Consider the following 15,917-nt stretch of genomic DNA (forward strand, 5'->3'; position numbering starts at 1 on the left):
GGAGAGCCTCACATCCAAGGGTAGAATTTGTCCCCACTCGTAAAAGTGTAAATGTTTCCAAACCATAATTGTTTGATATCTAGTACTTATGCAGCATGTAAATCACTTTTCAGCTAGGGAAGCTGTCTGAACAAGTGTTAATGTCACAAGTATCTGTACTTACATTAAGTAGTACAGTAAGAGAGTCATTCCATGCAGAAGCTGGAGATGGAAAAGAACTACTGTGTCATCCAGTCCATCTCCCTGACAATGCAGGTTTGTTCCCTATAGTGCATTACTTAGCTCTTCATCCAGTTTAGTTCTAATTAGTTTGAATTTTCCCTTTTAATTTCATCCTCCTACTCTTAGTTGTATCCCTTTGTACTAGTTCAATAAGTCTCTCTCCTTCGTGTTTACATAATTCAAATATGTCAACTGTTATCATGTCCCTTTTTGTCATCGCTCAGCCAAGCTCTTGATTTAGCTCTTTTTAGTCTTCCATCATAAGTCAAGTCCCTCCAGCCACTGGTCATTGTTGTTGCTTTTTCTGAATGTCCTTCAGTAACTCTATCTTAAAATGAGCTGCTCAGAACTGAATCCAGTATGCCTGGTATGGTTGCACCAGAAATGTACAGCGAGGGTCTATTATCTCCCTGCTCTGGGAAGTAATGCCTCTGATTCACTGCTTGGGTGACATAACGTTTCATTAGCCATTCTCAATGTCAAGCTAAAAATTTAGGTCATCAATAGTCATGGATCCTATCATTTAAAAAATTAATGATATTTGACATTTGTATTTCAGTGGAAAAACTTAAGATGCCAAGTAAAAATCTGGGCAGGATGGGAGGCTGAAGGAGAGCAGCAACTCATGAGGGCTAGTGGTTTGTCATGGCTGGACTGGGGGTAGGGACTTCATGGATTCTGTGACACGACTAGTTTTTTGAGGAAAGTCTTGAAGCTAGCATATCTGGATAAGAATCTTCTGTACAATGCTGCTGCTGCTGCCATCCCCTTTGCAAAGGCTCATGTAGGGGAGAAGAAGGGTCAGCCGCGGCTCACTGCTGTGAGTCTGAACTGGCATGCAGCGGGCGAGTGGTATTAAACTATAAGTTAAATGCTGTTAAACGCTTTTCATTGCAAAATAAAGGATATTTTGGTTGAAATAATGTAATCTGTGACTTCTGGCATTTTTTCCATAAATTGATTCTTGCCTTTTTTCTGTGACCAGACTTCAACTTATTGTCTAATTTACCGTGACAAACCACTAGCCCTACTACTTATATCTAATTTGCTGAATACTCTCACCTTTTCTTTTTTTTGCATCACTGTTTCTTCCTCCCATTGAATGTGTGTTTTCCATAGTCTTCCCGAGATGTACAGCTATATTTTTCCATTGTTGTATTCTCCACCAATGGATCTCATCTCTTTAGGGCTTTCTCTATTATTTCTGCATTCACTGGTATGCATAACTCAAAACAACTTAATATAATCTGTGATTTTCCTTAATGCAATCGTTCTCAACCAGAGGTCCGAGGCCCCCTGGGGGGCTGCAAGCAGATTTCAGGGAGGCTGCCATGCAGGGCCAGCATTAGACTCGCTGCGGCCCAGGGCAGAAGGCTGAAGCCCTGCCGTATGGGGTTGAAGCCCGGGCCCTGAGCCCTGCCACCCGGGGTTGAAGCCTGAACATTGTAGCTGCATGGGGGCCCCTGTGGCATGAGGCCTCAGGCAACTACCCCCTAACGCCGGCCCTGGCTTTTATATGCAGAAAATCCATTATTGTGGCACAGGTGGGTGGTGGCGTTTTTATAGCATGTTGAGGGGGCTTCAGAAAGAAAAAGGTTGAGAACATCTGCTTTAATGGACATCTTACTCCTTCAAGATCACAATGAAGATGTTAAATAAACTGGATACATTGGCATTTAACATTAATCCCTTCTACACACACACTTTTTATTTCCCCCAGAAGTTTTACTTCTGCTTAACTATTTCTATCCAAACCAATTTGAAATAATTTTTCAAAATAGAGTTCATGGGGTTTAGTATCAAAGCATTTGCATCTACTGAATTTCCTTAATTTGGGCAACTTGTCCGGCAAGATTTGTTCTATAGGAACCAATGCCATGTATTGCTTATGGTTGTCATCCTCCAGTCATACTTTTCTCAATATTTGTTTAATTATTATATTGGGGATAGAAGTTAGACTTATGGGGCAATAAACTGCTAGGATCATTTCAATTTTCTTTTTTGAAAATCTGTACTGCATTTTTTCCAGTGCCTCTCTGATTGCCTGATTTTTTCAGAAATATTTGTCATTGGTACAGTAAGTTAGTTAATTTGCTTAATACCCTAAGATGCACATCCTCTGAGACAAGTGATTTAGTGTGTGTTCAGATCTTTCAAGTACACCTTTATCTGTTCTTTGTTAAAAGTCTTTTATACGGGGTTTTCCTAACTTAACTGTTCGGACATCTTTTAAAAATCTGCCCTCTGCATGAAAAATGTAGAAGTTAAATTTCTTATTTTATCTCTCTCCTGACATTAGTTGTTTTCTCTCCTGATATTTGTTGAAAGCCTTATTCCTCTTAATGATTTTTTACACATTTTAAACAATGTAAAATCTTGCTTTACAAGCAAAGTATTTACTGATTAATAAATGACATTTAAACTAACATATAAATAGAACTCACTACTGTAAAGAGGCACTCTCAATTTAATTGTAGCCCAAAGTGCATACGTTATAAATAGACTTCATAAAATTTAAGGTGTATGTGAATATTTTGACCATTTAAAAAAAGAATTCTGATGGGGGGGTGGGGGAATTAAAGCATCCCTGCGGTGGTAGGGGAGTTGACATCCACATGTTACAGTATTAAGAACTTTATGCTCAAAACATTTAATTGTTAAAACTGACCAAATCTAATTTTTTCAAGGTGAGAAAAATGCAAACAGTGAACAATATAAATAAGTATTTTTTTTTAATTCTCAAATGTTAGTATCTAAAGTGTTAGTCAAATAATGAAGTTTGATTGCAACTGAGACACTGGAAACTTGAAGTATAGTCAGTATGTATCTTTTTTTTAAATTACTTTCAGGTACTAAACCTGCTCCTGAACTTTCCCTGCTGATTGGTATAGTTCTTGAAGTCAGATCTTCCTGTTTGCTTGCTTGTTTTTTGTTTGTTTGTTTGGTTGTTTTTTAAATGTGGTCTCATTACTATGTGAAAAAAATGGAGAGAATATAACTCAGCTACGTTGGCGAAATGGTGAAAATATACACAAGGTGCTAGCAAATGCATTTTTGTGTTCTACTCTCCAAATTGTAATAGTTTAAAAAAAACCCAGAAGTTATATTTTTTAAGTGCCCTTTAACATTGTATTTAAAAGAGCAGGGGAGTAGAAGTCGGAATATCTGGGGACCATTCGCAGCACTGCACTAACTTCTTCTGGTTTATGAGCAAGTGAATCATAAACATCTCTGTGGGTCAGTTTCCTCATTTGTAAAAATTGTGTAATGCTAACCTACCGTAAGGGGCTGTTGCGAGGCTCAGATAGTATTCAGAAAGTGCCTCACCTCAAAGCTATATCTTACATGTATTAATAAGCGTAATTTCTCTTATGTTGCTTCTGGTTGATATGCATGTGATCCAGAGATAATACAAAGAGTAGATTTGCTACCTAGGGCCACTCAAGGGGGAGCAGCAGGCTAAATGATATTTATACAATGTCAGATGTAAATATGACGATACTTTAAAAATAAAAAGGGGTGGGGGAAAGGGTCCTACTATTTAAATTACTGGCATACTTGGCCTAGAGCTTGAAGTTCTTTGTTTAACTTCAGAACAGATATGGGCAGGACTAGTACACGCTTCCCCCATTCTGCCCTTTCCCTCAACTTTGACGTGGCGAGACCCCCTGTACCAGGGAGAGGGATCCCTTGCTTTCTAGCCCTATTTACTTTCTTGGCCTTTTCAATGCAGCTCACTAGTGCAGGGGTGGATAGGGGAGGAGTGGACAGTATCCATTGCAAGAAGGCCACTGACCTACCCTTGAATGAGAATGGGTAAGTTACCATAAAACAGGGGCGGGGGAGCCTGGAGGAGCGAAAGGGGTGTCCGGTAAGGGGGGAGGCCTGGTCGGAGCATTGGGAGAGGCTGATAGCTATAGGGCAAGGGTGTGGAGGTAGGACAGCTCACCGCAGCTCCTGTGCTCAAGCTCCTCCTTGTCTGCAATGCTCCGGTCTTCTCGCTAGGGGCCGCTGCGTTCCGGTGGTTCCTCCTTGTGCAGGCGGCGCCCCCGTCGTTGTCCCTGCCCGGCCTGAAGCCGGTAGTAGGCGGTCTTGCAAGATGGCGGCGCCCAGGCGGCTCCTGCTGGCGCTGGTGAGTGGCGTTTCCGGGCCGCGGCGCTGCCGCCGCTACCGCCGGGCGGGGCTGGTGGAAGCGGGCGGCGCCACGCGGAGCCTGTGCGCGGGCGGCCCCCTGAGAGAGGCGGCGCCCGGAGCGGAGCCGGAGCCGGGAGCGGACGGAGCGGGAGAAGCCGGCGCAATGGTGAAGGGTGAGCTGAAGCCTCTTCCCTCCGCATGGGCCGGCGGATCTTCCTCCAGGCGGGGGTGGCAGGGCGACAAAGGCAAAGGCCCCGCTTCCGCCATAGAGGGGCCGGGGGGGGGGCAGATTCCGTCCCCCAGGGAATTGGGGTGGGGGGAGAGCGAGGCCCCCTTTCCCCAGCGCTGGGGGCCGTGCGCGCGCGAGCGCCGCGCCCCCCCCCCCCCCCCCCTGCGCTCGCCGGCCGGCCGGCTTCTGCCCGCCTTGAGGGCGGGTAGGCCCCGGCGCCGGGCCCCGCACCCCGCACCGCGCGGCCCCGGCGCGGGAGCCCAGACCTCTCCCGGGAAGGGATGGGGTGGACGGGACAGGGCGCCCTCCGCCGTCTGAGGGGCTCGGGGCCCGGCGGCTGGAAAACAAGCGCAGGGGGGAGCTGGTGCTCCGTGTGCTCGGTGCAGAGAGACTCGCGGGGCCTCGGGTGACCCTGCCGGGCAGGGATTCCTGGCTGGAGTCTGGAGCACGGGAGACGAGCGGGTGAGTGGGCCGTCCCGTCCCTCTCCTACTGCTGCTTGCCCAGGTGAAGTGGCTGACGGCGGTGCTTTTTCCTAGGGCCCCTTCTCTTCTCCCAGCGTGGCCCCTACACGGGTGTGAAACTGCTGGTGCTGATCAGCAACGAGTCCTGGGCCTGGCTACTTGGATAACTGTGGAGCAGCTGCATGTTGGGGGGGGGGGGGGGTGGTTTCTGAAGCCTGCCTTTAATAACGATTAGGATGGGTCTGGGCTTCCTGAATGTGAATCTCTCAGTATTATGAACTTTCATTCTGTTCTCTGCCTCTGATTTACAAATAGGGTGGATTGGATGCTCAGGAGAGTGGTGAAGGGCTCCATATCCTTTTACCTCAAGGTCACTTGTTTTGTGGGCAGATGACTTCAGTCTGTAGAGCTGGCAGGCTGGCACCTTTGACCAGCTAATGTCTCTGTCCTAACCAAATGAAATGTAAAAAGTAAGCTGGATGTTAAAAGTTCCCATTTACCATAAATTCCTTTGTGTAACAACTTCCATAAATTACATATGGGAAGCTGTTTGTTAGAGCCTGTTGGGCATTCCTCTCTGCATATCATCCTTCAGCGTGTAGCAGACATTCACTTGAGTTACAGTTTGTTTCCCTCTTAATGTCCTTATCCTATTCAGGGCTGACTTAATTGTGCACTTAGAACCTCACACATTTTAAAAAGGCTTTTACACCTTTCAATTATCTAGTTAAACTCTCGCATACCCTTTTTAAAAAGGTTGTGTCTTTTTCAAGGATGTTTGCAAACATAGTAATAAGCCATGACCAGCTTACTACAGGCATGATATTAAGCTACTAGTGCATAGATGCTTTGTGAGGTATAATGCCAAAGGCTGAGAGCCTTCATCTACCCAAGAAGTGTCCTGGAAGGCTTATTGCTGTCATATGATGGTTTACCTGTACATTCAATTTTTTAAAAAATTTCCTGTGTGTTTTGGGCAGGGCCGGCTCCAGGCACCGGCGTTCCAAGCAGGTGCTTGGGGCCGCCCTCAGAAAGGGGCGGCAGAGTTTCCACGGCAGCGGCAATTCGGCAGCAGCTTCTCTCTCTCTCCTGCCGTCCGTGGCAGCAATTCGGCAGTGACAGTTTTTTTCACTGCTTGGGACAGCAAAACTGCTAGAGCTGGCCCTGGTTTTGGGTGGACTTCTTTCTGTGAGCTTCCGCTATGGAAATTAGTTCCTACTAAAAGGTTAAGAAAAAATAGTAGGAAAAACATTATATAAATACCTCTATCTCAAATATTTTAATTTTTTTAACTCTTCTTTGTCTCTAATTGGTCACTTACTTCCCTTTCCCCTCAAAAGCTCCGCTATCCTTTTGGTAGCAGTTTATGACCTAACAGCTTTCAACTCTTGCATATAAATTGGCCTGTTGAACAGCTACCAATTTGACCTGTTTTCCAGTGAAAATGTTAGAACTCAAATGATCCCCTCCCTTCCCCCACTCCAAACTGCTTCTGAAAGGGTAGTTTGACACACTGGGAGAGGAGACATTTTAAACTCATTTTTTCTCCTTTAGCACCTCATTTCCCTATAGACACCTACTGCCTATTTCATCCATCCCCAGATGCCCTGTCTTTCTGTTTCCCTTAATTTTTCCCAAGTGCCCATTAAACATAATAGGTATAGCAGTCTTTTTGTGTTTTAGTGAGATCTTGGCTGTGCACTGTTACGAGCTGGCATACTCTGTGACATCAAAAAGCCCAACTGGCCAACCAGAAAGCTGCTCGGGTGTTACAGGCAGACTTTGACAGTGATAACAGTGACTCAGATAAAGCTGGAGCAGATTGCTGGAGTCTTTTCATTCTCATTGCCTTGTATTGAGTTCTCCAGTGATAGACTCAGAGCATGTGAGGTTGTTTCAGGATGCTCACTGAAAGAATAAAAGGTATGCCTCATTCAACACGTAAGGTGTCTTTAAGGGCTCCCTGAAAGCCTGAGCTCCATCTCAGTGACTTTTACTTGAGCCCATAGGGAGCATGAAAGTCACTTTGAGGTATTTCTTATGGAGGCAGGTCCCAAGCCTTCCACTGTCAGACTGATATCTTCAGGCTCAATTTATTCTGGTACCTTGGTACTGACACCTGGTGAAACCACTACAGATACACCAGACCCTCGCTAGAACGCGGGATTTGGGATCCATGCATGGTACCGCATTATAGCGGGGACCACATTAAAATGAAGTGCAATTAAAATAATTAAATTTGGGATCCATGGCCGCATTATATGCGAATTCATGCTATATAGACGTGTGTTCTAGCGAGGGTCCGGTGTATTGAAAATGCATCTCTGATCTGAGATGTTTTCTGGGTCTGTTACTGAAATCCACATAAATTTTGTTTTGTACCAATAAGGAATCTTTTTCTTCCTCTCTGTAGCTGTACAGATTTGCCTCACTAGTTGTCGTTTGTGGTTCTCCACTTTGAGATGATCTACCCTAGTTCTGAGGGTTTTTGCTGTCATTCTTAGATTGTAAGCACTTTGGGGCAGGGTCTGCATGGTCTTTTACTTGTACTGTGCCTACCCTACAGGGTGATGCTGTATTATAAATATTTGTAATGGAGTCCAACCTGAGAACTCTGGTGTGCGGTCCTCTAGCAAGAAAAGTCCTACTGTAATTATCTACATGAGCGGGTGTTGGAGGGCCACAAGCTTTTCATCCTTGCACATGTCTGATGCTTTGGGAGCATTCTCCATCAGGTTTCCTTAATTTTTATGGACCCTATGCATCTTGGTCTTCCTGCATATCTCTGTTGCTCATTTGCAGCTTCTTTCTGAGGAAGAGGATATGGTGGAAGGTATGAACAGTCAAGATCAACCTAACAGTCTTTTGTTATTCCCCACATGAGAATGTAGGCCATTCAGTCTCTCCACTTAACAATTTTTGGCGTTTCCTGGATTTGCTGGGGCTGATAGCACCTTAGGTGCTATGAATGGGATTTTCAAAAGCACTTGGTGTTGGCCTTACTCTGCTCCCATTGAAGTCAATGGTAAAATTCCCACTGTCTTCTAGAATTAGGCCAGTGCTGAGTGCTTTTTATAACCCACCTTGACTTGTCTGCTGTTCAAGAAGGGAAGAGTTTTTCTCTGTTTCTACAGATGTGGCCTACTAGGGACTAAAGACTAAAACCAGCCTCCATTTCATCCATCTTGGGGATGTCAGGTGCCAACTCTCTCAACTGGGTTTTGACTCCCTTTTAGCCCATCTGCAATCAGGGCCTCTAGTCTTGACAGTCACAGAGACTGGAGTGATATGTGACATCCGCTACATGGTCCCACTGCAGCAGTTAGCCAGCTGCAATCACAGAAAAGCTTCCTAACTGCTACATAACTGCTTTAAAATCACTGATGGGTACATGGCTGGAAATGTGGTGCACATGGCTTGAAATACTTGATGAGGATGTCACAAAGCTCAGTGATGATGCTGAACGCCTTCCTGGAGGCACAGAGAAAGATTGGTTGGCCTGGAAATGTTTAAATCACCCCTGAACAAGAGTTGGCAGGTCAAAAGTCAATATGCAGAAGTGGGGCTGTTCCAACAACCGAGACACATGACTGCAGCAAAACACAAATCATGGAACATTTGTTGGTCTGCTGGCTCCTGGAGGAACCATGCACCATGGAAGATCTCACCAGGGCTACAGACTGGGCCCAACACTGGAAAAGTCTATGATAGTGGTGGAAAGACAAGATAAGAAGTCACAGAGAGATACGTCATTCTGCTTTTGGATGAAGGTGCCAAGAAATTCAGTCTGCCAGGGAGGAAACCACACTCGCTGCAACTTGGGAATTCAGGTTTGCATCTTCAAATACTTCTGGTGATGCATGTCTTCTCCACATGAGTTTAGACCATATCAGTTCTGGGGTTGAAGATGTAGGATGATTATTTGGGTGACTCCTTGGGCACGGCACATTCTGTGGCAGTGTCAGTAGCTATGAGGCATACGTTGTTGCTCCGCTGGCTGTTCAGATCTTGATCTACAAGCCAAAATGGAGGATTTTGCCATTTGGAGGAACCATTCTCCTTTGCTCCCAGGTGGATTAAACACTGAAGTTGACTACAGATCCATCTCAAAATCTTTGGTGTCATTATATAAACACGTCTATTCTTCGTAGATGCCTGTGACAAGGTCCTCCTCATCCTTTGCTCCTTATCACGGATTTCCTCAAAGGAGTCCTGTTTCTCAAAGCAGAGGCAATCATAAACCTAAAATACACGTTCTTGCTGATGGCAGTCCATGTAACTCCTCATCATCATCTACAAAATGGGTTTAGTGGGGGTGATTGTGAATTGTTTCTCTCCTTTTTCCCCTAAGAATGGGATTACTGTAGACGGACTATTAGTTTGAGGATCCTTAGAAAAGGTTACCCCATGCCGCCTGTCAACCCTCCCCTCTCATCATGGACCCCTGTCATGGGACTCTGTTGAGTGAAGTAGCCTTATTCCTACTCAAAGTGAGAGAGGAGGTTCTTTTAGAAATATCAGGGATAGGGGTTTATTCACATTATTTTTTCCTAAGAAAAGGCACCATTGAAAATTGTAGCTAACAAAATTGAGCAAATACATCAGACAGTGATGTTAGCTTTCATTATCCCTTCCCTAATTATACATGATTGGTTTGAGGCATCCTTTTAGCTTGAAAGACCATTTTCTCTCCCTCTCTTCCCCTTCCCGCTCCACCCCCCCCCACTCAGTCCCCCCAAAATAAGAGCTTAACAGTACAGAGTACTCTGTATGTAGTTCTCTATGGTTCCAGGGGTCTTGACCAGGTAAGTACAGAAGTGGTAACCCATGTAAAACATAGAGGAATCCAGGTCTCTCCTTGCCTGGATTCTGAAAGCACAGCTCTACAAGAACCCAGTTGACCCTACGGACAGCGAGGGCACATTTCCTGTCTCTGGGTTGCAGGATAAACCTAGAAAATTAGATGGAGTCATGGGGATTGTTCTGGACTCTAGATCAGCATCTTTCTATATGCCAGAGGACAGAATCCAGGATATGGGAGGTCAGTGGTCTCCAAAAGCCTTTCCATATAATATAGTTTTTGTAGCTTCTTATACCTGTATGATACTATTTGCCAGGCTCTACGCAAAAGCCCTGCAGAGTTGGTTAAGGATAGTATATCTGCCATAGTACAACATACAGTCTGTCAGTGATCTCCCAGAAGATCCAGGAGAGAGTCTCTTCTGTGGCGAACAATGTTCAGATATGCCTGCAAATGATACTGTCTGGTCACTTCAGAGGCAACTCCTTCAATAAATATTTCTGCCTGTAGAGAAAATGCCTTTATCTATACGCCAGAGGTAGCAGCAAATCAGTTTCTTGACAGATGCTGTCCTCTTGGCTTGGAGTCAGGAGTTCCCATGTGTCTTCCCTCAATATCTGTGCTACCAAGAGCTCTCAGCAAAACTAAACAGCACAGAGTGTGAGTGAGATTAATAGCTCTGATTAGAACAGATCACTTCTTGTTCACAGATCGCCTAGGCTTTGTGTTGGTAGCTGAAAAGCTGGTTCTTTCTCTTGTTATCTGAAACCCCTGACTTTTAGCAACCAGGATTGGAACGTATTGACGAAATGTGACTGACCAGGGGAAATTCAGCAAATCTTTCTGGAGAGTTGTAAACCTTCCATGAAAGAGGCCTATGCCTTAAAGGTGACCTGTAAAGGTTCATTAAGGGGTCTCTAGAATGACTGGGGATGTTTCTGTTACTGAAATCTGCTAAACTGCTACGTGTGTGCTGCATGAAAATATGACATTATTCATCTTAGCAGCTGGGCTCTATGCTCAGCTTGGGTAAGCAGCTCTGCAACCTTTAACCAGTTCTCCTCAGACCCACCTCCTTGGTTGCTGTTAGTGCAAGTTAATCTCGCAAAAATCGTGCTGACAAACTCCAAGGAGAGGTCCCATTCCAGTAACTGGTTCTCTGAGCAGATTCAGTACAGATCCCCACTTCCCTTTCCCTCTTCTTTGAATCCTGCTGCTAAACTTAAATTAAGTGGACAGCAGCTGTGGTGGAGTTAGGGAGCCACAGCTCCTTAAATAACCTCCCACCATGTATCTAGATCCCACAGGGGAGCCTGTGCATTACTTGAAGGCACTACTTTCTAGAGCCATTGGCTTGGCAGTGAGGGGGTATGTGCATCCCAAGTATTTGGATTTGTACTAACAATTTGTGCAAAATGCAGTTATTGCTCAGTAACCTTTCTGCCACTTTACAGTTGGTGTTTGGTTGGAGTTTTGATTTTTGGGGGGGGGGGGGGGGGGGGGGTGGTTTGTATTTGTCTCAAGTCAATTAAAACAATTAGTTTCACTTACTTTGTTTCATTTTCTAGCTTCAGGGGCTAGTCCAGTGCCACAGTATTTAGGTTCTGCACACTTCAAGGGAATGTTTGCATCCAAAGAAATGGATTTCAAATAGATTTTTTTTTTAATCGTGGAAATGTTTTCATTCATCTCAAAGCTTATAAACCTTGTTTGTACAACATAAAGTGTTTCTAGATTGGCTTTCATGGTGTGTCCTTGAGTCACTAAACCAAAAGTTCTAACCATGAGGCAATCTGAATAGAATATTTTCAGGCTTTTTGAAAGCGGAATAAGTAAACATAGCTGCCTGACTTCTCCTGAAATCCAGACCAGAATAGCTGTTGGTGTGTTGGTAATGGAGTGTCCTCCAGTGGTGAGAGCCCAGGGGACTTCAGGGTTTCTGGATTCTGTTCCACTGACACGTTGCAACACCATGGGCAAAGCACTTTCTGTTCCAGTTCCACATCTGTAAAACAGGAATAATTTTAGACCTTACAGCACTTCAGTGAGATAAGAGTTGATAACATGCTCCAGCTCCTTTGAACAGGACTATACGAGTATTAAAATGGCATTCTTTTTCCATTGTTCTTTCAGATTCCAGAGACTTGTTGAAGGAATTTCCACAGCCAAAAAACTTGCTCAACAGTGTGATTGGAAGAGCCCTGGGGATCTCCCATGCAAGAGACAAACTGGTGTATATCCACACTAACGGGCCAAGAAAAAAGGTAATTCCATTATTAACCTCTGGCTGTGGGAGGAGTGCTTGTACGTGTAGGTGGCAAAGGGCCAGGAATACTCAGAGTTGTAAGTGATTTTTAATATACACGTCTGAAGCACTATTGCAGTTCTTAATGGCGTATTGCATAGTAGTATGTGTTTCAAATATACTCCCCCTTCCGTCTGTTCTTCATCTCGGCACATTTAATATGCATATAAAAACCCAGTCTCCATCTCTAACCCTCCCTGTTTGTGGAAGGATGGTTATTTGACATAACTAGTTAGCTGTAGTTTTGTCACTGCCCTACTATGTGATTGTGGGCAAGTCACTTCACTGTCACATCTGTAAAAAGCGGCTAAATGAAAAGCCCTTTGAGATCCTCTACTGAAAAGTACTAGCTGAAAATAAGAGCCTCTTAGTGATATTTATTAAACCTTTCTCTTGCCTGGCATTCAGAGAGAGCACCCAAGTACTAGGAGGAGAGAGGGCTTGGATTCCGCACTCTCTCATATTTCACTGCTTTTCTCTCCTTTTCAGAAAGTCACTCTGCACATAAAATGGCCTAAGAATGTGGAAGTGGAAGGCTATGGGACCAAAAAGATCGATGCTGAGAGGCAGGCTGCAGCTGCTGCATGCCAGCTCTTCAAGGTGAGCTGTTGTTCCTCTCCTCTCCCCGCCCCCACGACATCTCTGCCAAGAGTCAGGAAGAGGCCTCTGAACCTTAATGGCTGTTTGACCTCTGACTTATTTAAAGCTCTTTCCTCCTCCGTTTTCTCAGTTGTTTTGTCTTCTAGTCAGGAATGGGGGCAGCCCCACTGGGCTTAGGGCAAGTGGCTGGATGCGACTGAGCTTGCACACCCACTTACTCCCATGGCCAAGCAAGTAGGCTGTCTGAACACATTAACAGCCTTGAGTTACTTCTGGTCTTTGTTCTCCATTATGTCCTTTGTTGTCCTCAATCTCCAAACAAAGCTCATCACTCTTGGGAGAGATGGGTGCACCTAATGCTGTTCCTGTGTGCCTGCCTCACTGTTGGACAATATAAAGTTATAGTGGGAGCTGTTTGGGAGGGAGCACGGTCTAGTGGCTAGAGAACCACCCTGGAAGGCGGGGTTTTAGGTGCTAGTCCCAGCCCTGCAATTGATTTTGCTGTGACCATGAGCAAGTTGCATCACCTCTCTGTTCTTTTGTTTCCTCGTCTGTAAAACGGAGACAATACTGACCTATGTGCTATTAAGCAACCTAAATACAGGGGTCGCTGCAGCTCTCCCCCTAGAATTTAAATCTAGTTGCATCCAAAAATTAAAAGAACAATATGGTTGCAAAGCCAGGCACTCAAAGGTTAGGAAATGACAGAATTAAGGTTGCCTGTGCAACCCTTAATTTGGCCCCTTTATGCATATGCATTATGATGCGGTCTTTAATTACATCATCACAGACTCTTTTTCCACAGGATCCCTGCCTCATTCAGTGCACAGGGTGGATGGTGCTCATTGGATGAGTAGCTATGGAATATTTTGTTTTATCATTATTGTTCAGTGTGTGGCCCTAGACCTTACTTACTGTGCAGTCTGAAAGCATAGAAACTATGAAAAGCTAAATCTTCTCAATGAAATGGTTGTAAGAATTTTTTTATCATGGGGGGGAGGGGAGAGAGAGATTTTACCTCAACTGTGTTCTCAGAAGCAGCGGAACCATTTTTGCTGAAATTTTTCAAAACAGTTCAGTTCAGCCCAATGCATGCGTTTGGCACAGAAAATTTCAGCCTGAATGGTTAGTTTAGCAGAGCTTTATGCAACTGAAAACAAGGGTTTTATAATAGGAAGCTTTGGGCAACTTTATCTAAAGGTGGTAATTCCGGTGCTATCCATAATAAATAGCTTGCCATCCAAGTAAACAGATGGTACTATCTGCTTAGGGCCAGGGACTGTCTTTGTTATATGTGTATGTAGTGTGAGGGGCCCCAAATCAGGGATTTGGATCTCGAGGCTCCACCACAGTACAAAATAACACTGTCCTGTCTAATAGGGGTGTTGTGAGGCTAAATGAATGAATGTTGCCAAAGTTCTTTGAAATGTCACAGTATAAAAAGCAAGGTGTGTTGTCATGGGTGTCCCTGCACCTGTGTGTGGGCACATAGGCCTAGAATGCAGGTGAGGGATTCTTGCAAATAATAATTACCCAAACAGCAGTTGGGAGCTCTTTGTAGTTCCAGGCTCAGACAAGTTTTGAAGTCTTGTACGTTACAAAACTCAGAAACACAAACATCTGTCACTCGAATGTAAACGTCTTACTTTCGTGAAAGAGGAGGAAGTGAAAAATTAACATCTTCCCTAACAAGAACCCCAGTGGTGTGTTTGGTGGGATGTTCCAAATATTTTTGTTCTTTGAAGTCAAATGTGAAGTTTTTACTATGTGAATCAGCATTGTCTGTTCTGGGAGAGAAAAGAGGAGTCTAGAAAAGTTAGTATAGTCCGTGTTGTGTTGGGGGGGGAGATTCAGTGCTTTAAAACACCAAACAGATACTGTCTGCTGTATAACAAGCCAGCATGCGCTGGCCCAGTCTTTGTAAGCAACAGCATGATATCAAACCACTGTGTGTGATCGGAAGAGAAGTCGGCAAGAAACAGATTTCCCTTTTAAGGAGTGACTATAAATAGGGACAGGCGGAATTTTTTTTTTTAAGGTATGCAAGTGCCTTTTCAGCTTCCTTTCGCTCTCCTGGAAACAAGGGATTCATCTCTGTACATCTCCCTTTGGACCAAGCGTGGTCCCAGTCTGCTTTAGAAGTTGCCAGGTCCTGCTAGCTCCCTACAGCTGTCTAACAGTGTGTGACTCTTTTATTCAGGGCTGGGGGTTGTTAGGGCCCAGGAACGAGCTGTTTGATGCTGCAAAGTACCGAATCCTTGCTGACCAGCTTGGCTGCCCGGAGGACAGGTGGTGCCCCGAAGGCAGATGGCGTTCCAAGTCTGGACCATCTCTGGCTGACTTGTCGACTTGTTGGAGACGGGTGGAACCAGATGACTCCATCCAGTCCATGGAGCAAGGCAGGATGCCTAAAGCGATGCGAAGAGAGGAGTTGGAGGAAGGGGAGCTAGAGGAAGGGGAGTTGGAGGAAGGGGAGCTGGAAGAAGACACGATTGATGTTACCGATTACCTATCTATGGCACAGAATGAAGCTCGGACCCCAGCTAGAGACATGAGGTAAAATCACGTTTTGACAAGCTCACTAAAGCAGGGGAGTAGTGAGAAAATGGTCTGTGCACGAGCTGATGTATCCCCAAAGACCTCAAAGTTGACCTCTCGCTGCCCACACCATAGTGAGCACACAGAGCACTTCAGCAGAGTCTGAACATAAAGCTCCTGTGCCAGGCTCCATAAGGATGCTGCGCCATTCCATGGTGGGTCTGCCTGCTTTCATACCTAGGTCAGCACGAGCGGGTGTGGGGTTCTTTTCTGGACTCCTGCTCTTCTGACAGGCGATTTCCCCAGCTTGCTCACTGTCAGCTTCATAGACATGGTGGGGAGCAGTTCTCCTGGCCTGCAGTTTGTCATCTCCAAAAGCCACACTTAAATTTGGCAGTCTTTTTAAACCTACTTTAGGTGGCCGTTGTACATGGTAATGAGATTATTCCCACCCTTACCCCACAGTACCTTGCTTTGTGCTTTTTCATTGTAAGCTCTTCAGATTGCCAGTGCCCTCCAGGAGAAAGACAAGTCAGGACCTCTATTTCAATTTTTTTTAAAGGGAAACAATTTGGGACAAAGGGGGAAATACTTTGAAATGGACTGTGTCTCCTAAAGGAGTAGTA

The 15,917-nt window shown here is 45.0% G+C and overlaps 1 protein-coding gene across 10 annotated transcripts in view; it reads left to right on the top strand.

The window, feature by feature from the left end:
* The window catches only part of DHX30 (DExH-box helicase 30), a 42,228-nt gene that overhangs the window by 5,960 nt on the left and 20,351 nt on the right, over nucleotides 1-15,917 (top strand). For 6 of the 10 annotated variants that reach the window (XM_037891354.2, XM_037891355.2, XM_043541775.1 and 3 more), the window contains 3 exons: nucleotides 11,982-12,112; nucleotides 12,643-12,753; nucleotides 14,954-15,309. In XM_037891354.2, coding sequence (XP_037747282.1) covers nucleotides 11,982-12,112; nucleotides 12,643-12,753; nucleotides 14,954-15,309 — 598 coding nt within the window. Of the gene's footprint in view, nucleotides 1-4,306; nucleotides 4,530-4,904; nucleotides 5,091-11,981; nucleotides 12,113-12,642; nucleotides 12,754-14,953; nucleotides 15,310-15,917 lie in introns of those variants that run through there. The other 4 variants (XM_037891352.1, XM_043541772.1, XM_043541774.1 and 1 more) reach the window with 4 other exon arrangements.

The sequence above is a fragment of the Chelonia mydas genome, chromosome 2 (assembly GCF_015237465.2).
Source record: "Chelonia mydas isolate rCheMyd1 chromosome 2, rCheMyd1.pri.v2, whole genome shotgun sequence".
Classification (NCBI taxonomy): Eukaryota; Metazoa; Chordata; order Testudines; family Cheloniidae; genus Chelonia; species Chelonia mydas.